Source organism: Prionailurus viverrinus, chromosome D4 (assembly GCF_022837055.1).
Source record: "Prionailurus viverrinus isolate Anna chromosome D4, UM_Priviv_1.0, whole genome shotgun sequence".
Taxonomy (NCBI): Eukaryota; Metazoa; Chordata; class Mammalia; order Carnivora; family Felidae; genus Prionailurus; species Prionailurus viverrinus.
Window position 1 is genome coordinate 55,540,043 of NC_062573.1, and position 18,541 is coordinate 55,558,583.

The 18,541-nt window shown below is 39.3% G+C and overlaps 1 protein-coding gene across 16 annotated transcripts in view; it reads right to left on the reverse strand.

Annotated features, from left to right (window-relative positions):
* Positions 1-18,541, reverse strand: part of KDM4C (lysine demethylase 4C) — a 444,753-nt gene that overhangs the window by 334,545 nt on the left and 91,667 nt on the right. For all 16 annotated transcript variants that reach the window (XR_007146147.1, XM_047829319.1, XM_047829318.1 and 13 more), the window contains one exon: positions 1,889-1,938. Coding sequence is in view for 14 of the 16 variants with exons in the window: in XM_047829319.1 (XP_047685275.1) it covers positions 1,889-1,938 (50 nt within the window). In the remaining 2 variants the exon portion in view is untranslated. The remainder of the gene's footprint in view (positions 1-1,888; positions 1,939-18,541) is intronic.

The following is an 18,541-nucleotide window of genomic DNA, read 5'->3' on the forward strand; positions in this document are numbered from 1 at the left end:
TTATTATAGAGAAGAGGATAGCTCAGCATACAGATTTAGCACAAAGTTCACTGCCTGTGTATTTAAGGATTATGATAATCATTTTCTCAGCTATGTCTAATCTATTATCCAGAACCAGGATTCATCCACCTTAATATTCATGAAAATAGTCCCTAACAAAGTTCAAGATTACAGTTACATTGCTATTATTACTACAATGTATTACATTATAAAAACACTAAGACTTTATAGTTATTAGCCTGCCAAAATTATAATAATGCTTCTGACAAATGTGATACTGTAACTGTTCCTTCTAATACTCTCCTATAATTTGGGGGGAAAGTAACTTTTAGATATCATTAACAAGTTCTGTTCAAAACTGTCAAGTCAATGAAAGGGATTTTTCAGTGTCCCCATTTCATTATCAAATGAAAACATACATAATGCAAGAACAAAAATCCTTTCCTACTAAAAGGCAAACCTAAAACACCAATAAAACAGATCAGCACCTGACTAAAAGGACAATGGTCACTGAGGATTCGATCCTGGATAAAAGCAGAATGTCTTAGGCTAGTTGTCACTCAAATGGAACTCCACTTTCCCCTAGAAACAAGTCACTACCAGTCTACTTCTTCCTTGGTCAAGGAAAACAGATGAGGTTGGCAGTGGGTGAATATGATTCTCCTCCCTTGTATTAACAGATATAGCAAGGTTTTTTTCTGTCCTAAACACAGAAAAGAAAAGAGGAAAGCGCCTTCTGTGATACAAGTGGGTACACAATGAAACCATTAATAGAGTTTTTCATTCTGGCCCATATGAAGTTGGACAAAGCCACAAAAAATAAAAATTCAAGTTCCACTAAGGTATGTTTAAATTTGCCAGTCTAAGGGGCGACTGAGTGGCTTAGTTGGTTGAGTGTCTGACTTCAGCTCAATTCATGATGTCGCAGTTTGTGAGTTCAAGCCCTGCGTCAGGCTCTGTGATTGAAAGGTCAGAGCCTGGCGCCTGCTTCAGGTTCTGTGTGTGTGTCTCTCTCTCTACCCCTCCTCTGCTTGCACTCTGTCTCTGTCTCTGTCTCTCTCTCAATAAATAAACATAAAAAAAAAACTTGACAGTCTAAGAAGGCATATACCCTCATGCTTATCTGCTTATGTCATCTTCATACTTCCATAAGAGTAACCCCAAACCCAAGGTACCAAATCAGGAGTCAGAAAGAGATTTAACACAACCCTTTGGTGAAATGATAGGACAACATGAAAAGTACTCATAAAATACCTGCACCCTGATATGCAGCATCAGTACTCTTTGGAATTCATCTCAAAGGTGTAACTTTAAAAAAGGAAAAACAGGGGTGTCTGGGTGGCTCAGTCAGTTGAGCATCCGACTTTTGCTCAGGTCATGATCTCACGGTTCATGAGTTCAAGCCCCACATTGGGTTCTGTGCTGACAGCTCAAAGCCTGGAGCCTGCTTCAGATTCTGTGTCTCCCTCTCTCTGTCTCTCTGCCCCTCCTTTGCTCGCACTTTGCACTCTACCTCTCTCTAACATAAACATTTTTTTAAAAAATTTTAATAATAAAAAAGGAAAAAAGATTATTATCACAATGTTAAATAAGTTATATATACGTATATATGTATTAAAAATTATATAAAAGAGAAAAAATTGGAAATAATCAAAATAGTTAAGTGCAATTACTTGATGAACTACTAAGCAGCCAACTAAAATAATCATAAAGACTATGCAACAGGAAAAAATATTCACACAGTAATGTGAAAAAAAATTTAATTGTTCTATTAGAAAAACATTCAAAACTTAAAAAGAGTAAAACTAACCAAGTTAGATTCCACACTGTAAAAATACCTCAAAAACAAATAATCTGTCTAGATGAGAAACATAGAAAGCAAGTTTACCTTGAGCTAGTCTTTCAAGTCGTTTTCCATGTTCCGGGGGTATTGCATACCTAAAATTTTAAACATAAATAAAAATTTTAGGTTTATAACTGTTCTTAGTATCCTAAGACAATGTCATGTAAAACAAAAACAAAAACAACAATGCCAAATTCCATTTAGACATACTGAAATTAGAAAACTAATCACAGAGTCATATCCCTTAAACACTAGACAGAAGAAAAATAAACTTAACCACCTATTTCAATACCCCAGCTCACCATCCCAACCACATTTTACAAATTAGGGAACAAAGGCCCAAGGCCAGTAAACTACTTGGAGAAGGGAGGCAGTTAGCCACAGCAGGAAGACTAGAACCTCTTTTCCAACACTCACAGCACCCCAGAAATCCAGGGCTATTTTTGGTTGTATGTTTTATGTTTTGTTGTTGGTTAGTTTGGCCTTTGTTTTTAAGAAGACCTAGGTTGCTGTGCTTTTTTTAACCTTTTAAAATGTTTTTATTGACAGCAGGATAAAACACAAAATTATTGTAGCAATATTCATATTTGCACCAAATATTTCTAAGAACATATTACCTTTCAAGTAGATTTTTTTTAGGTTTATTTATTTTTGAAGGGCAGAGAGAGACAGGGGGACAGAGGATCTGAAGCAGGCTCTGAGCTGACAGCAGAGAGTCTGATGCGGGGCTTGAAGTCACAAACTGTGAAATCATGACCTGAGCCGAAGTCAGATGCTTAACCAACTGAGCCACCCAGGTGCCCCTCAAAAAGATTTTAAATAAAAAATTACCAGTGATAAGAAATAACTGTTTATTGATTTTGTGATTTTGTGACTTTTAAAATCTTGATTATAGAAAAAAAATGTTCACCCTGCGATAGAAATACTCATTTCTAGTTCCTGGTGTTTTCAAAAGTGAAATACTTGAACTTATCTATAGTGAACTTACTAAAAATTTTAAACAATCTCAAAATTTATTACATAAATAATCTTATAAACAGTTTAATGAGGACATTTAAGGATATTAAAATATAGTTAAATGATTATTTCACGTTTTAAGTAAAAATGATGTTATCCTTAAGACCTACATATGCTATGTTTACTGGCTCAATATATATGATATATATGAAGTACAAGTTACTTTTTACTAAAATAATTTTTCTCATTTTACTTAACACCACACTTGGTTGCATTTAATGCCACTGATAACATATGCAAAATTTAACTGGATCCAATGTAACTAGGCGATTCTCTGAAAGAAAATTCAACCATACATCCTGTTCCTTAAGGCACTGTTAATGAAATTATTCCAACTGAATTGGGAGATAAAATTTTAGCAAAACTAAATGACAATCATCCAATTTATTTATAAACAGGCCACTTCTTAGCAGTTTTTAATCCCCAGTTTGTATCACCAAATATACCCAGAAAGGGGAAAAAACCCATCTACATACACCAGACAAGAGGGCCATGTCCCCCATAACAACCATACACACCCATGTATGTACAAACATATGCTTGCACACATGTAACAAGTGTATGTTTGCCCACAATGGCTAGACATGGATGGAGATATACATCCAGATTTCCTTTTCTGAAAAATTGGTATCGAAGTTAAAGTTCATTAATCTGAGGTTCAATCATCTATTCAAAGAAAACACATAAACATATATATATATATAAATGTAATTTATAAACATAAACATACATATAAGGAAAATGAATATCTCTGACATAGTCTTACAGTTGGTCCACACAACCCTACGACAAAATCACATACCCAACACTTCTAAAGTCATCTTCTAAAAGAATATTTATGAAACTTCTCTAGAAGCTGATCATCAAAAATATTTTCTCCATACACTACACATGTAACAAAAATTCTTCAAATCGGACACATGACTGTAAGACACTAGGTGTGTCTCCTTGATGCAGCTTGCCCTTTGAGCCACTAAGATGTAACTGACCACTACAGGTGTGCTCCCCACATTCTTCCAAACTACACTCCACAGTATACTAAAGTCATCTCTGCGAACTACAGCTGATGATGACAAAACCCTGAACCTTCAATGGCTGACTGTAACCTGAAGGACAGAAGCCAAACTCCTCTGAAAGGCACACAGGCCTGCTGCAATCTTGACAACTTTTCAGATGTCCCAATCAAACCTGCTCTTTGGTTTTAACAAATCATTTGAAGCTCTTTCCAGTGTCCTTGCTATTTTACACCTCCACTATTTTCCATCCCCTCTTTCTTAGCTTTATAAGCCCTCAGTTTTGTCCAGTCAACAAAAACTCTCCTTTCTCCAAGCTCACCCTGAGTCTCCCCAAGGGAGAGCCTCCCTTTCCCTCTTTTGCTGTATCACCCACATAGAATACAGACCTCCACCATGCCACTCAAAGTTTAATTTTTTTTTCACCTTTGTGCCTCCCTGCTCTCCTCTCAAGCACCTTAGTGGCAAAGGCCAGTGTCTTTCTCCTAGGACAAAGCACCAGTTGAGCAGATGCTCAGTGTTTGCTGACTTCTGTCACTCTCAAATGATGAATGATATTCCTGCTCCTGCATGATAGAAGGCATGAAGGAGAGGAAGGATATGGGAAAAAGAAAAGTACTCCCACATTTTTCATTCCCATTAACCCTGGAATCCATTGCAACCTGAATCTTATTTTTATCATTCTTGATATAACTGCTTGGACAAAGAGTAATATATTTTTTAGTCCTTACCTACTTGGTCTTCTATTGAATTTCTGACCAGATCCTTGAAACACTCACTTCCCTTGAGTTTCATGACCTAACTCATTTCCAATGATTTTCTTCCTTCTGCTCTTGCCAAACTTCACAGTGACATTCTCCAGGACTCCATGTTTTAGCGCTTCTACATTTTTCCCTGAGGGAACCACCTTCACTCAAGGCTTCACAACTTTCCTTGTGGTGTTGAACCACACATTTCCATTCCAAGCGTCTCTTGGGCTCTGAACCTCTAAAACAAACCAGCGATTCAACAAATCCATTTGGCAGCCCTCAAACACAATTTGTTCAAAGTTTAATCCTCCAATATCTTCCTGACAGATCTGCTTCTCCTCCAGAGTTCCCCATCCATCCAACTTTCCAGAAATGTTGGAGTTGTCTATAGTTATGCTCCCCTTATTTAATCAATCCCCAAGTTGTATGTGTTCTACTTTGTACCTGTTCAAGAGAGGTCTCATGAATCTCATGCATTTATTTGTCTAGCCCCACTGCCACCATCTTGACCCAGGCCATCATTCTCCATCACACACAGTACTGCTTCATCTCTTAAATGGCTACCCTGCCTCTGGCCTTGCCCTCTGTAGTCCAGGTGGCCCAATCAGAGCATATCACTTTCCTTCCCTGTTTAAAATCTATGTAGCAAGAGGAACTTGTGACTAAACAGAGGCAAGCTGGAGGGCCCATACGCAGAGGGACTTACCACAGACAATGAGTGACCTGGCTGAGAAGAGTTCTATGGCCTGGAAAAGTTCCTACACTATCACTTCAGAAGTTTCAACACACATAAGATCAAATTCATGACTTCCTCCTCCTTTAAAATGATTCTCTCTCTAAGCATTCATAACTCCATTTTCCCTTAGCCTTCCAAACTAAGTCAACTCTTCCTGATTTTTCAATCTCTCTGCTCTCATTGCCAGTCACAAGTCCTATCCACTCTATACCCAAAACCTCCTATCCATCTCCCTTAGCATCACATCAATTTCAAGTTTGATTTGCCCCCAACTAGACTACTATAATAATTAAACTCTCTGCCTGAATCTCCCTGGGCAGCTAGAGTTTTTGAAACACTATCATAAGACCCTTTATTCCTTACTGCCTGGCTTCCAAGGACCTCCCACACACACAGTTTAGCCCTAGCTTTAAACATCAACAGTCTGCTCTCAGTAGGCTAGACTATGAATTATTCTATCACTCACATGGGCTTTAACCTCACGCCTCACCTCAAATAGCCCCCTCCATTCCACTTCAAACCCCAGCCTTCCAAGCCCTGATTCCACCTCCTCCTTGAAGCTTTCACTGACCACTATAAATCTCAGCAATCTCACTCCTTTTCTTTCTTCCAGTGCCCTTCTATTTTTCATGTAGTATTTATCATCTACTACTTTCCAGAGCTAGCTTCTGTTCAGTGTGTGTAAGGCACTTTTGACTGGATACCAATGAGTTCTATGAGGGACAGAATGACTACCACAACCTGGAAATTTTCACACGAATTATCCTTTTTAACATACCTTGTATAGTCAGTACCCAGTTCATAGCCAGGCACTCTACTATGTACTACACCACTAGCTGGTTATGCAGCTAATTCTTAATTCTTCAAGGATATGAATGTGTCTTGCCCTTCTCTGTATTCTTTGAAATCCACCAAATAAGATGCCTACCATTGTATACCCTCAAGTACATACTGGTTTGTTGAAATTATTAATTGCTCATTTAACCTTCAGGACAGTGTTTTTGTTTCAGATATAATAAATACTGCCAACAATTCTGCTAATATTAAGAAACTATGAATCACTAATGAACTATGAACACACTAATTAGATATTTACAGGGTGATGTTTTATTTAAAACCAGAGTCTTTTATGAATCTTTTTTAAAAATCTAATTTGAAGACCAAGGAAAACAGAATAATCCCTCTAAGCACATCTTTGGGTGGTTTACTCAAAGAAGAGACCTAAAATAATGTTATCCTGATGGGTGTAATATAAACACGATCTTGAATGAATAATATCAGGATGACAGTTCAAACTGTCAGTAGGCAAAGGTGTATTTTTCACAATGTAGTAGATCCATTCCTCTGATTCAGGTTTTCTCTACAAAGTGGCCTACTGTATTTCTTTTCAAGGTATGCTCAGTCCATTAGTTCATTAGAAGTGTTTATCAGCACTTCTCAGAGAGAAACTCCTACTTTTCAGATCACTCCCTGAAAGTCTCCCTAATTTGGGGTGGAACCCTGGGACTGTCACTAACATGCTTATAAAGAAATGTTCTCAGCTACGCCCCCCACCCCGCCCATATCTCTGTCACTGTGCTGTCTGACATAGGTAGCTGTGTGAGTTCCTCTGCCGGTCTCACCAACAGGTGCTTCTGGCACCTCCTGCTGGCCCAGCTTCAACCCACTCTGTAACATCTAGGGCAGTCTTACCAAGCCCAGAGCAGAGGGAGAACCCTTCTAGGTCCATGTCATCTTCACGCAGATCAGTCCTAAAACAGCACTATTCTTTACTCCCCTCTCTTAACTGAGGCTACATGTGAAGTAGCCCTTTCCTCTTCTTGTGTTTCCTTTTCTTCTTGCAATTTCTCTTATAGTCATCTCCCAAAAAGAATAAAGCTCACATCCCCAAGGACAGTTTTCTGATAGACGGGTCTAAATTGACTCTCCCCGCTTTTACTGGCATAAGCTTATGCACCTGGCTTGTTCTCTATAGTTATTAAGGGGTGGAAAGCTCAGTGAAAAGAATAACTGACCAATAAATACTATAACAGCTCATCACAGCTACTGTTTATTGAACTTTTATACTATGCCAGACCTTGTGCAAATTCTACTACTACCACCTCCATTTTACTGATGAGGAAACCAAGGCTGAAAGGGATTTACTTGAGCAAGAAGGACAACAGAGCTGGCACCCAACTCCTGTATTGGGTTGGGTGATGGGATGCCAAAGCCCAAGATGTGCTTTCCAGCCCTGTATTTCATTCCTGTTTCTTCACCAATCACCACAAAGATGCCAACTGGAAGGAAGTGAGAGGGGCTAATGAGCCCCTCCCTCCCCAAGCAAATACACAATAATCACTGCGATCACTAGACAGTGATCCAACTTTCGGAAGAAAAATTTTTCTGCCTGTAACTAACAGACCAAAGTTCCAATATTCACACAGAATTCTTCTCCAGCTACCCTTCCTACCTTTATTACATTTTTTTCATATTATTTTATTTTATTTTTTTCAATATATGAAATTTATTGTCAAATTGATTTCCATACAACACCCAGTGTTCATCCCAAAAGGTGCCCTCCTCAATAACCATCACCCACCCTCCCCTCCCTCCCACCTCCCATCAACCCTCAGTTTGTTCTCAGTTTTTAAGAGTCTCTTATGCTTTGGCTCTCTCCTACTCTAACCTCTTTTTTTTTCCTTCCCCTCCCCCATGGGTTTCTGTTAAGTTTCTCAGGATCCACATAAGAGTGAAAACATACAGTATCTGTCTTTCTCTGTATGGCTTATTTCACTTAGCATCACACTCTCCAGTTCCATCCACGTTGCTACAAAGGGCCATATTTCATTCTTTCTCATGGCCAGGTAGTACTCCATTTTGTATATAAACCACAATTTCTTTATCCATTCATCAGTTGATGGACATTTAGGCTCTTTCCATAATTTGGCTATTGTTGAGAGTGCTGCTATAAACATTGGGGTACAAGGGCCCCTATGCATCAGTACTCCTGTATCCCTTGGGTAAATTCCTAGCAGTGCTATTGCTGGGTCATAGGGTAGGTCTATTTTTCATTTTCTGAGGAACCTCCACACTGTTTTCCAGAGTGGCTGCACCAATTTGCATTCCCACCAACAGTGCAAGAGGGTTCCCATTTCTCCACATCCTCTCCAGCATCTATAGTCTCCTGAGTTGTTCATTTTGGCCACTCTGTCTGGTGTGAGGTGATATCTAGTGTGGTTTTGATTTGTGTTTCCCTGATGAGGAGCAATGTTGAGCATCTTTTCATGTGCCTGTTGGCCATCCGGATGTCTTCTTTAGAGCAGTGTCTATTCATGTTTTCTGCCCATTTCTTCACTGGGTTATTTGTTTTTTGGGTGTGGAGTTTGGTGAGCTCTTTATAGATTTTGGATACTAGCCCTTTGTCCGATATGTCATTTGCAAATATCTTTTCCCATTCCGTTGGTTGCCTTTTAGTTTTGTTGGTTGTTTCCTTTGCTGTGCAGAAGCTTTTGATCTTCATAAGGTCCCAGGAATTCACTTTTGCTTTTAATTCCCTTGCCTTTGGGGATGTGTCGAGTAAGAGATTGCTACGGCTGAGGTCAGAGAGGTCTTTTCCTGCTTTCTCCTCTAGGGTTTTGATGGTTTCCTGTCTCACATTCATGTCCTTTATCCATTTTGAGTTTATTTTGGTGAATGCTGTGAGAAAGTGATCTAGTTACAACCTTCTGCATATTGCTGTCCAGTTCTCCCAGCACCATTTGTTAAAGAGACTGTCTTCTGTCCATTGGATGTTCCTTCCTGCTTTGTCAAAGATTAATTAGCCATACGTTCGTGGGTCTAGTTCTGGGGTTTCTATTCTATTCCATTGGTCTATGTGTCTGTTTTTGTGCCAATACCATGCTGTCTTGATGATTACAGCTCTGTAGTAGAGGCTAAGGTCTGGGATTGTGATGCCTCCTGCTTTGGTCTTCTTCTTCAAAATTACTTGGGCTATTCAGGGCCTTTTGTGGTTCCATGTGAATTTTAGGATTGCTTGTTCTAGTTTCGAGAAGAATGCTGGTGCAATTTTGATTGGGATTGCATTGAATGTGTAGATAGCTTTGGGTAGTATTGACATTTTAACAATATTTGTTCTTCCAATCCATGAGCAGGGAATGTCTTTCCATTTCTTTATACCTTCTTCAATTACCTTCATAAGCTTTCTATAGTTTTCAGCATACCGATCTTTTACATCTTTGGGTAGATTTATTCCTAGGTATTTTATGCTTCTTGGTGCAATTGTGAATGGGATCAGTTTCCTTATTTGTCTTTCTGTTGCTTCATTGTTAGTGTATAAGAATGCAACTGATTTCTGTATATTGATTTTGTATCCTGCAACTTTGCTGAATTCATGTAACAGTTCTAGCAGACTTTTGGTGGAGTCTATCGGATTTTCCATGTATAGTATCATGTCATCTGCAAAAAGCGAAAGCTTGACTTCATCTTTGCCAATTTTGATGCCTTTGATTTCCTTGTGCTGTCTGATTGCTGATGCTACAACTTCCAACACTATGTTAAACAACAGCGGTGAGAGTGGGCATCTCTGTCGTGTTCCTGATCTCAGGGAAAAAGCTCTCAGTTTTTCCCCATTGAGGATGATGTTAGCTGTGGGCTTTTCATAAATGGCTTTTATGACGTTTAAGTATGTTCCTTCTATCCCAACTTTCTCAAGGGTTTTTATTAAGAAAGGGTGTTGAATTTTGTCAAAGCCCTTTTCTGCATCGATTGACAGGATCATATGGTTCTTACCTTTTCTTTTGTGATGCATCATGTTGATTGATTTGCAAATGTTGAACCAGCCCTGCATCCCAGGAATGAATCCCACTTGATCATGGTGAATAATTCTTTTTATATGCTGTTGAATTCAATTTGCTAGTATCTTATTGAGAATTTTTGCATCCATATTCATCAGGGATATTGACCTGCAGTTCTCTTTTTTTACTGGGTCTCTGTCTGGTTTAGGAATCCAAGTAATACTGGCTTCATAGAATGAGTCTGGAAGTTTTCCTTCCCTTTCTATTTCTTGGAATAGCTTGAGAAGGATAGGTATTATCTCTGCTTTAAACATCTGGTAGAACTCCCCTGGGAAGCCATCTGGTCCTGGACTCCTATTTGTTGGGAGATTTTTGATAACCGATTCAATTTCTTCGCTCGTTATGGGTCTGTTCAAGCTTTCTATTTCCTCCTGATTGAGTTTTGGAAGAGTGTGGGTGTTTAGGAATTTGTCCATTTCTTCCAGGTTGTCCAATTTGTTGGCATATAGTTTTTCATAGTATTCCCTGATAATTGTTTGTATCTCTGAGGGATTGGTTGTAATCATTCTATTTTCATTGATGATTTTATCTATTTGGGTCATCTCCCTTTTCTTTTTGAGAAGCCTGGCTAGAGGTTTGTCAATTTTGTTTGTTTTTTCAAAAAACCAACTCTTGGTTTTGTTGATCTGCTCTACTGTTTTTGTAGATTCTATATTGTTTATTTCTGCTCTGAATGTTATTAATTCTCTTCTTCTCCTGGGTTTAGGCTGCCTTTGCTGTTCTCCTTCTATTTCCTTTAGGTGTGCTGTTAGATTTTGTATTTGGGATTTTTCTTGTTTCTTGAGATAGGCCTGGGTTGCAATGTATTTTCCTCTCAGGACTGCCTTCGATGCATCCCAAAGCGTTTGGATTGTTGTATTTACATTTTTGTTTGTTTCCATATATTTTTTAATTTCTTCTCTAATTGCCTGGTTGACCCATTCATTCTTTACTAGGGTGTTCTTTAACCTCCACGCTTTTGGAGGTTTTCCAGACTTTTTTCTGTGGTTGATTTCAAGCTTCATAGCATTGTGGTCTGAAAGTATGCATGGTATAATTTCAATTCTTGTATACTTATGAAGGGCTGTTTTGTGACCCAGTATATGATCTATCTTGGATAATGTTCCATGTGCACTCGAGAAGAAAGTATATTCTGTTGCTTTGGGATGCAGAGTTCTAAATGTATCTGTCAAGTGCATCTGATCCAATGTATCATTCAGGGCCCTTGTTTCTTTATTGACCGTGTGTCTCGATGATCTATCCATTTCTGTAAGTGGAGTGTTAAAGTCCCCTGCAATTACCACATTCTTATCAATAAGGTTGCTTATGTTTATGAGTAATTGTTTTATATATTTGGGGCTCCGGTATTCGGTGCATAGACATTTATAATTGTTAGCTCTTCCTGATGGATAGACCCTGTAATTATTATATAATGCCCTTCATCTCTTGTTACAGCCTTTAATTTAAAGTCTAGTTTGTCTGATATAAGTATGGCTACTCCAGCTTTCTTTTGGCTTCCAGTCGCATGATAAATAGTTCTCCATCCCCTCACTCTCAATCTAAAGGTGTCCTCAGGTCTAAAATGAGTCTCTTGTAGACAGCAAATAGATGGGTCTGGTTTTTTTATCCATTCTGATACCCTATGTCTTTTGGTTGGCGCATTTAATCCATTTACATTCAGTGTTATTATAGAAAGATACAGGTTTAGAGTCATTGTGATGTCTGTATTTTTTATGCTTGTAGCGATGTCTCTGGTACTTTGTCTCACAGGGTCCCCCTTAGGATCTCTTGTAGGGCTGGTTTAGTGGTGACGAATTCCTTCAATTTTTGTTTGTTTGGGAAGACCTTTATCTCTCCTTCTATTCTGAATGACAGACTTGCTGGATAAAGGATTCTCGGCTGCATATTTTTTTCTGTTCAACACATTGACGATCTCCTGCCAATCCTCTCTGGCCTGCCAAGTTTCAAAAGAGAGATCAGTCACGAGTCTTATAAGTCTCCCTTTATATGTTAGGGCATGTTTATCCCTCGCTGCTTTCAGAATTTTCTCTTTATCCTTGTATTTTGCCAGTTTCACTATGATATGTCGTGCAGAACATCGATTCAAGTTACGTCTGAGAGGAGTTCTCTGTGCCTCTTGGATTTCAATGCCTTTTTCCTTCCCCAGTTCAGGGAAGTTCTCAGCTATTATTTCTTCAAGTACACCTTCAGCAACTTTCCCTCTCTCTTCCTCCTCTGGGATACCAATTATGCGTATATTATTTCTTTTTAGTGTATCACTTAGTTCTCTAATTTTCCCCTCATACTCCTGGATTTTTTTATCTTTTTCTCAGCTTCCTCTTTTTCCATAATTTTATCTTCTAGTTCACCTATTCTCTCCTCTGCCTCTTCAATCCGAGCCGTGGTCGTTTCCATTTTATTTTGCATCTCGTTTAAAGCATTTTTCAGCTTCTCCTTACTGTTCCTTAGTCCCTTGATCTCTGTAGCAATAGATTCTCTGCTGTCCTCTATACTGTTTTCAAGCCCAGCAATTAATTTTACGACTATTATTCTAAATTCACTTTCTGTTATATTATTTAAATCCTTTTTGATCAGTTCATTGGCTGTTGTTATTTCCTGGAGATTCTTTTGAGGGGAATTCTTCCGTTTGGTCATTTTGGATAGTCCCTGGAGTGGTGCGGACCCACAGGGCACTTCCCCTGTGCTGTGGTGTATAACTGGAGTTGGTGGGCAGGGCTGCAGTCAGACCTGATGTCTGCTCCCAGCCCACCGCTGGGGCCACAGTCAGACTGGTGTGTGCCTTCTCTTCCCCTCTCCTAGGGGTGGAATTCACTGTGGGGTGGCGTGGCCCGTCTGGGCTACTTGCACACTGCCAGGCTTGTGGTGCTGGGGATCTGGCGTATTAGCTGGGGTGGGTAGGCAACGTGCACAGGGGCAGGAGGGGTAGGCTTAGTTCACTTCTCCTTAGGTGATCCACTTGAGGAGGAGCCCTGTGGCAGTGGGAGGGAGTCAGACCCGCTGCCGGAGGGGTGGCTCTGCAGAAGCACAGCGTTGGGTGTTTGCACGGAGCAAGCAATTTCCCTGGCAGGAACTGGTGCCCTTTGGGATTTTGGCTGGGGGATGGGCGAGGGAGATGACGCTGGCGAGCGCCTTTGTTCCCCGCCAAACTGAGCTCTGTCATCCCGGGGCTCAGCAACTCTCCCTCCCTTTGTCCTCCAGCCTTCCCGCTTTCTGAGCAGAACTGTTAACTTATGACCTCCCAGATATTAAGTCATGCTTGCTGTCGGAACACACTCTGTCTGGCCCCTCTGTTTTTGCAAGCCAGACTCGGGGGCTCTGCTTGGCCAGCAGGCTGCCCCTCCGCCCCAGCTCCCTCCCACCAGTCCATGCAGCGCGCACTGCCTCTCCGCCCTTCCTACCCTCTTCCGTGGGCCTCTCGTCTGCGCTTGGCTCCAGAGACTCCGTTTTGCTAGTCTTCTGGTGGTTTTCTGGGTTATTTAGGTAGGTGTAGGTGGAATCTAAGTGATCATCAGGATGCGCGGTGAGCCCAGCATCCTCCTACGCTGCCATCTTCTCTCCCTTTATTACATTTTTGTAAATATTCATTTATTATGGGGAGAGCACAAGCAGAAGAGGGACAGAGAGAGAGGGGGACAGAAGATCCAAAGTGGTCTTTGCATTGACAGGCAGACAGCAGATGTGGGGCTCAAACTCACAAACCACGAGATCATGACCTGAGCTGAAGTCAGATGCTCAGTTGACTGAGCCACCCAGGTGCCCCATACCTTTATCTCTCTTAAAACTCACAATTGAAACAAGTCACTAACCTCTCAAACTAAAATTACAGTATTCACCAAGCAAAAGACAACAGCACTTTAAATAAAATGCAGATATAAAGAACAAAACCATTAAACAAGTACAAAAGTTTTCCTTGGTTCTTGTTACACAAAACTTCATGAATCAGAAAGTAAAATACCTATTTATGTTCCACAAAACTCAATCTTTCTTAAGTGGTTAATTTACACTATACTTTTTAATCAAGGCATACTCCTGTGTCAAAAAGAAGACTGAACAACTATGGATTTTATATGTGTGATTACATTTTCACATTACTGATGATGTTAACAAGTTTTAATATTTGTGCATTTATTAAACTTTAAGCATTCATATTTTAAATTTTAAAGTCTCATTAGTTAACTGTGGAAAAGAGAGGATCACTTACTTCATTTTCAGTTCATAAAAACAGATGAATGTGAGAAACAGAACATAGGACTATAAGGGATGCTGTGGTAGTTACTCCCTTCCAGATGAGGCCTTCATTCCATTCTCTAAAGGAAGGCTCCACTTACCCCCACTCAAAGTCATGTTCCCTCTCCCAACATCATGGCCTCTAGAACAGGAGGTAGTGGTAGCCGGTATCCAATGAGTGATCCATACAAGAATATAAAAGCCAGATCCTCTTGCTTCAGTTTGGGGTAATTCAGAAGGGACCTGACAGTTCCAGCTGCCTGTGGGATCTGCCATGGCTCTACTGCAGTTTCACTTCCCCTTCTGTGCGGTCCTGCCTTCCCTCCCCCTCACAGGTGTTATCACAGACACCTCTGGTACACAAATCTGAGTTTCAGAGTGGGCTCCCTGAGCAATCTGCGCTACAATTAAGGGGTTTGTAAGGAGGTGTCACTCAAAGCAAGGCATCTAAAAGCATGGCGTAGAGAATGGGGTATTTGAGCTGAGACCCTACAGAAAAAAAAAGCCCCTGAGCAAAGGAACTGAGCCAGAGCTTAGGCCCACACTTATGCTATCTTATGGCCCATTTCCTAACATGGGCCCTTTCCAAGCATGGCCTAGAGAATGAGGTATTTGAGCTAAGACCCTACCAGAAGAAAAAGCCCCTGAGCAAAAGAACTGAGCCAGAGCTTAGGCCCACCCTTATGCTATCTTATGGCCCATTTCCTAACAGAACAATTAGATGAAAAAGAGAAACTCTACCAGCCACATCTGCAGATAGTCACAGATGAGGGAACTGCAGGAAAAAAAAAAAAAAAAGGCCTAACAAGGAAATTTTAATGAATAACTGAACATTCAAAATATAAGCAGTTCTTTTTCATCTGGGACTCAAAATACAGTTCAGTATCCATATACATGTAAGTTAATATCCTAAGTAATCATAAAAATCAAGTTAATTTTTGTCTGAAATCCTTATAAAACTTAGTAAAAACAATAACTGCACAAAACTTGATTTTCAAGAAAGAATGTATTTCGTATTACTTAATCCACTGAATATTTTCTAAGTGTGTTCTACCCACTACTAACATTTTCTTTTCCCCAAGAGGTACTATTAATTGTTAGTTGCTATCAAATATAGGCCATTTATGTAGAAAGAAGTCTTTCCTCCTTAATACTCTCCAAAATACTGGGGCACCTGGGTGGCTCGGTTGGTTAAGCGCCCAGCTGGTTCAGGTCATATCTCACCGTTCATGAGTTCACGTCAGGCTCCGTGCTGACAGCTTGGAGCCTGGAGCCTGCTTTGGATGCTGTGTCACCCTCTCTCTCTGCCCCTCCCTGCCCACTCAAAAATAAATAAACATTTAAAAAAATTTTTTAAATACTCTCCAAAACACTCAACAGTTAACACAATCAGCAATAATGTTTTCTATTACTAAAGGATCAAATGACTGATTTTCAAACTGTTTTCCATGCCCACCATCACCCCCCAATCCTGGGCCCAGAGTCTCCAGATGAAAGTGCTTCAAGGAAGGAGTTACTGAGGGAGAGTGTCCCACCAAATGTCCCATCTGACATTTCAGCCAACTCAGCTCTTCTTTTATTTTCAGTTTTATATATTGACCTTCTAAATAAACTTCACTTACATAAGTCTGAAAACCTCTGTGCTTTTAAGTTTATTTTATTTTGAGAGAGAGAGTACATGTGCACATGAGTAGAGGAGGGGCAGAGAGAGAGGGGAAGGGAGAGGATCCCAAGTAGGCTCCACACTGTCAGCGTAGAGCCCAGCATGAGGATCAATCCCACAAATCCATGAGATCATGACCTGAGCTGAAATCAAAAGTAGTACACTCACCCAACTGAGCCATCCAGGTGCCCCTGAAAAACTCTGTGCTTTCTTGAAGTGATTAGCATGGTTCTTGGCACACATAAAAGGACTTCACTAAATGGAATGGAGTCACCAAAAACAAAACATACTTCACCACCCTAGTCAAGTCCTACTCCTTGGAAAGTAAGCTTACAAAGAACAAATACATTTGAGATCATAGAAGTAAGACATAAATCTATTTGCAAGCCTCCCTGTAGATATGTAATCACACACACACACACACACACACACACACACACACACAATTTTCCTATATGCTCAAGTCAAGGAATAACTTTTGCAAAACAAATATGAAGTAGTATGTATTTTCTACAAAGTACTATCTAAACAGTAAGATTAAAACCATCTGAAAAGGAGAGAAGAAATATGGGGAAAAAGATAAGCTAGGCAAAGTAACTGTTGAACTACAACATTTGCCATGGTAATGTGCAAAACTTACAGCACTAATGTTTGTTTTCCGTGAACTCCAAAGTAAATAAATTTGCATTAACAATCTTATTTTTCCCTAAGAGTTATGGATTTGATTCAGCAATTTCTTTTCATTTGAAGGGATTTTTCTGGCTCTTGTAGGTGACGATGATAACTTTAAGTGAAAGTACCAACAATAAGAGGCATCCTGGAGGAATTTACAAGCCCCTGCTCTGTCTTCCAGGGATACCAAGAGTACTTAATGTAAGTTCAGAGTTCCTGTATGAGAATGCACACTTACGGATCAGTTAGTAAAAAGGCATTACATCACATTACTTCAGTGAAAACAGTGAGATTTGCTCTGAAAATTGCAAACACTAGATCTCACAGATGCTTTTAGGGAACTCTGCTGAGCAGGCATCTACAAGACTCAATGTTTGGACCACAAGCATGTGTATGTGTGCCTGTACAATAGTGTTTATTTGGAAGTCAGGCTCAGGTTTAAGTAAACTATAGTCCATTTGATCAAATAATTTTTGATACCATTTATCACTGTACCCTTTTCTTCCTAATAATATAATCAGTAGCTAAGTACAAAATAAACACCATACTTTTTAAGCAGATTTCCAATTTCTTACACCTTTTTTAATAATACCTTTAAAAAACTATGCATCCATATGCCTAAAAATAATAATAACTTACGCAGTTAATTTCATTAATACTAGATAAAGTATTTATGCAAGTCTATTTTTCCTATTTACAGGGCAATTTTCCCTAGGAATAGTAATTAAAACCAGAAACAAACTAATTCCAAGAGTATTTTTTTTATACAAACCATCAAAAAGGATACAGCTGTCACCATTATCCAATTAGTCTTAACATTTAAAAATAGAATATATTAATGAGTCTAAATTTACCAAGTGGATAAGTAGGAATTAATACCATGGGTTGCTAATTCAATGTATCATTGAATATTATCAGGCTATCCAATCCCTAAAGCAATGTTCTGCATTAGGTGTTTAAAGAAAAAAATCTCAGTAAGAAATTCATCCATAAAGCTGTTTATTTAACAAATATTGAGTACTGTGTGCCACAATCATGCCACAATCATGCCAGATACATGAGTACTGTGTGCCACAATCATGCCAGATATTGTGCCAGGCAAGGGATATGTGTTAGTGAACAAAACTAACAGGGTCCCCTTCTCTAGGAGCTCACATTTTGATGGAGAAGATATATATTAAACATGCATAGATCAATGTAACACCACCTTCTTTGTTCTTTTAAAAAAATACTTGAATAAATCTGAAAGTCTCATATTCACTGTGTTTGGACAGTCTCCGGAAGAAGGATTCAAGGTACCATCTAAATTCTATATCCTCCAGTAATTAACATTATCACACATAACACTTGAAAGGAAGAATTATATTGTATTTATCCTTGAAACCCCTACTGTATTATATATAGATACATCATGCCAAGTTATGGCTTTGAGTCATTACTATGACAAAAAAAAAGATTTATTTTCATAACGTTATTAAAATAATAGTAAGTGAAAATATTTGTATGGTACTTTACAGTTTACAAAGCTCTTTTACAAAGTATATCCCTGAACTCTCCTAGCAACCCTATAGAGGCAGTGGATAAATCATGCCTCCGATCAGCAGTTAAGGAAACTCATGATTTGCCCTAACTTATTCAGCTGGTAAGTGACAGACTGAGATTTTAAAACAGGTCTTCTGTCTCCAAAGTCAATGTTCATTCGAAGAAAATAAATACTTTACCACTAACTGCTAAAACAGCTTTCTATCTGCTTATTTAAAACATTCTTTCTCCCTTAAACCTTTAC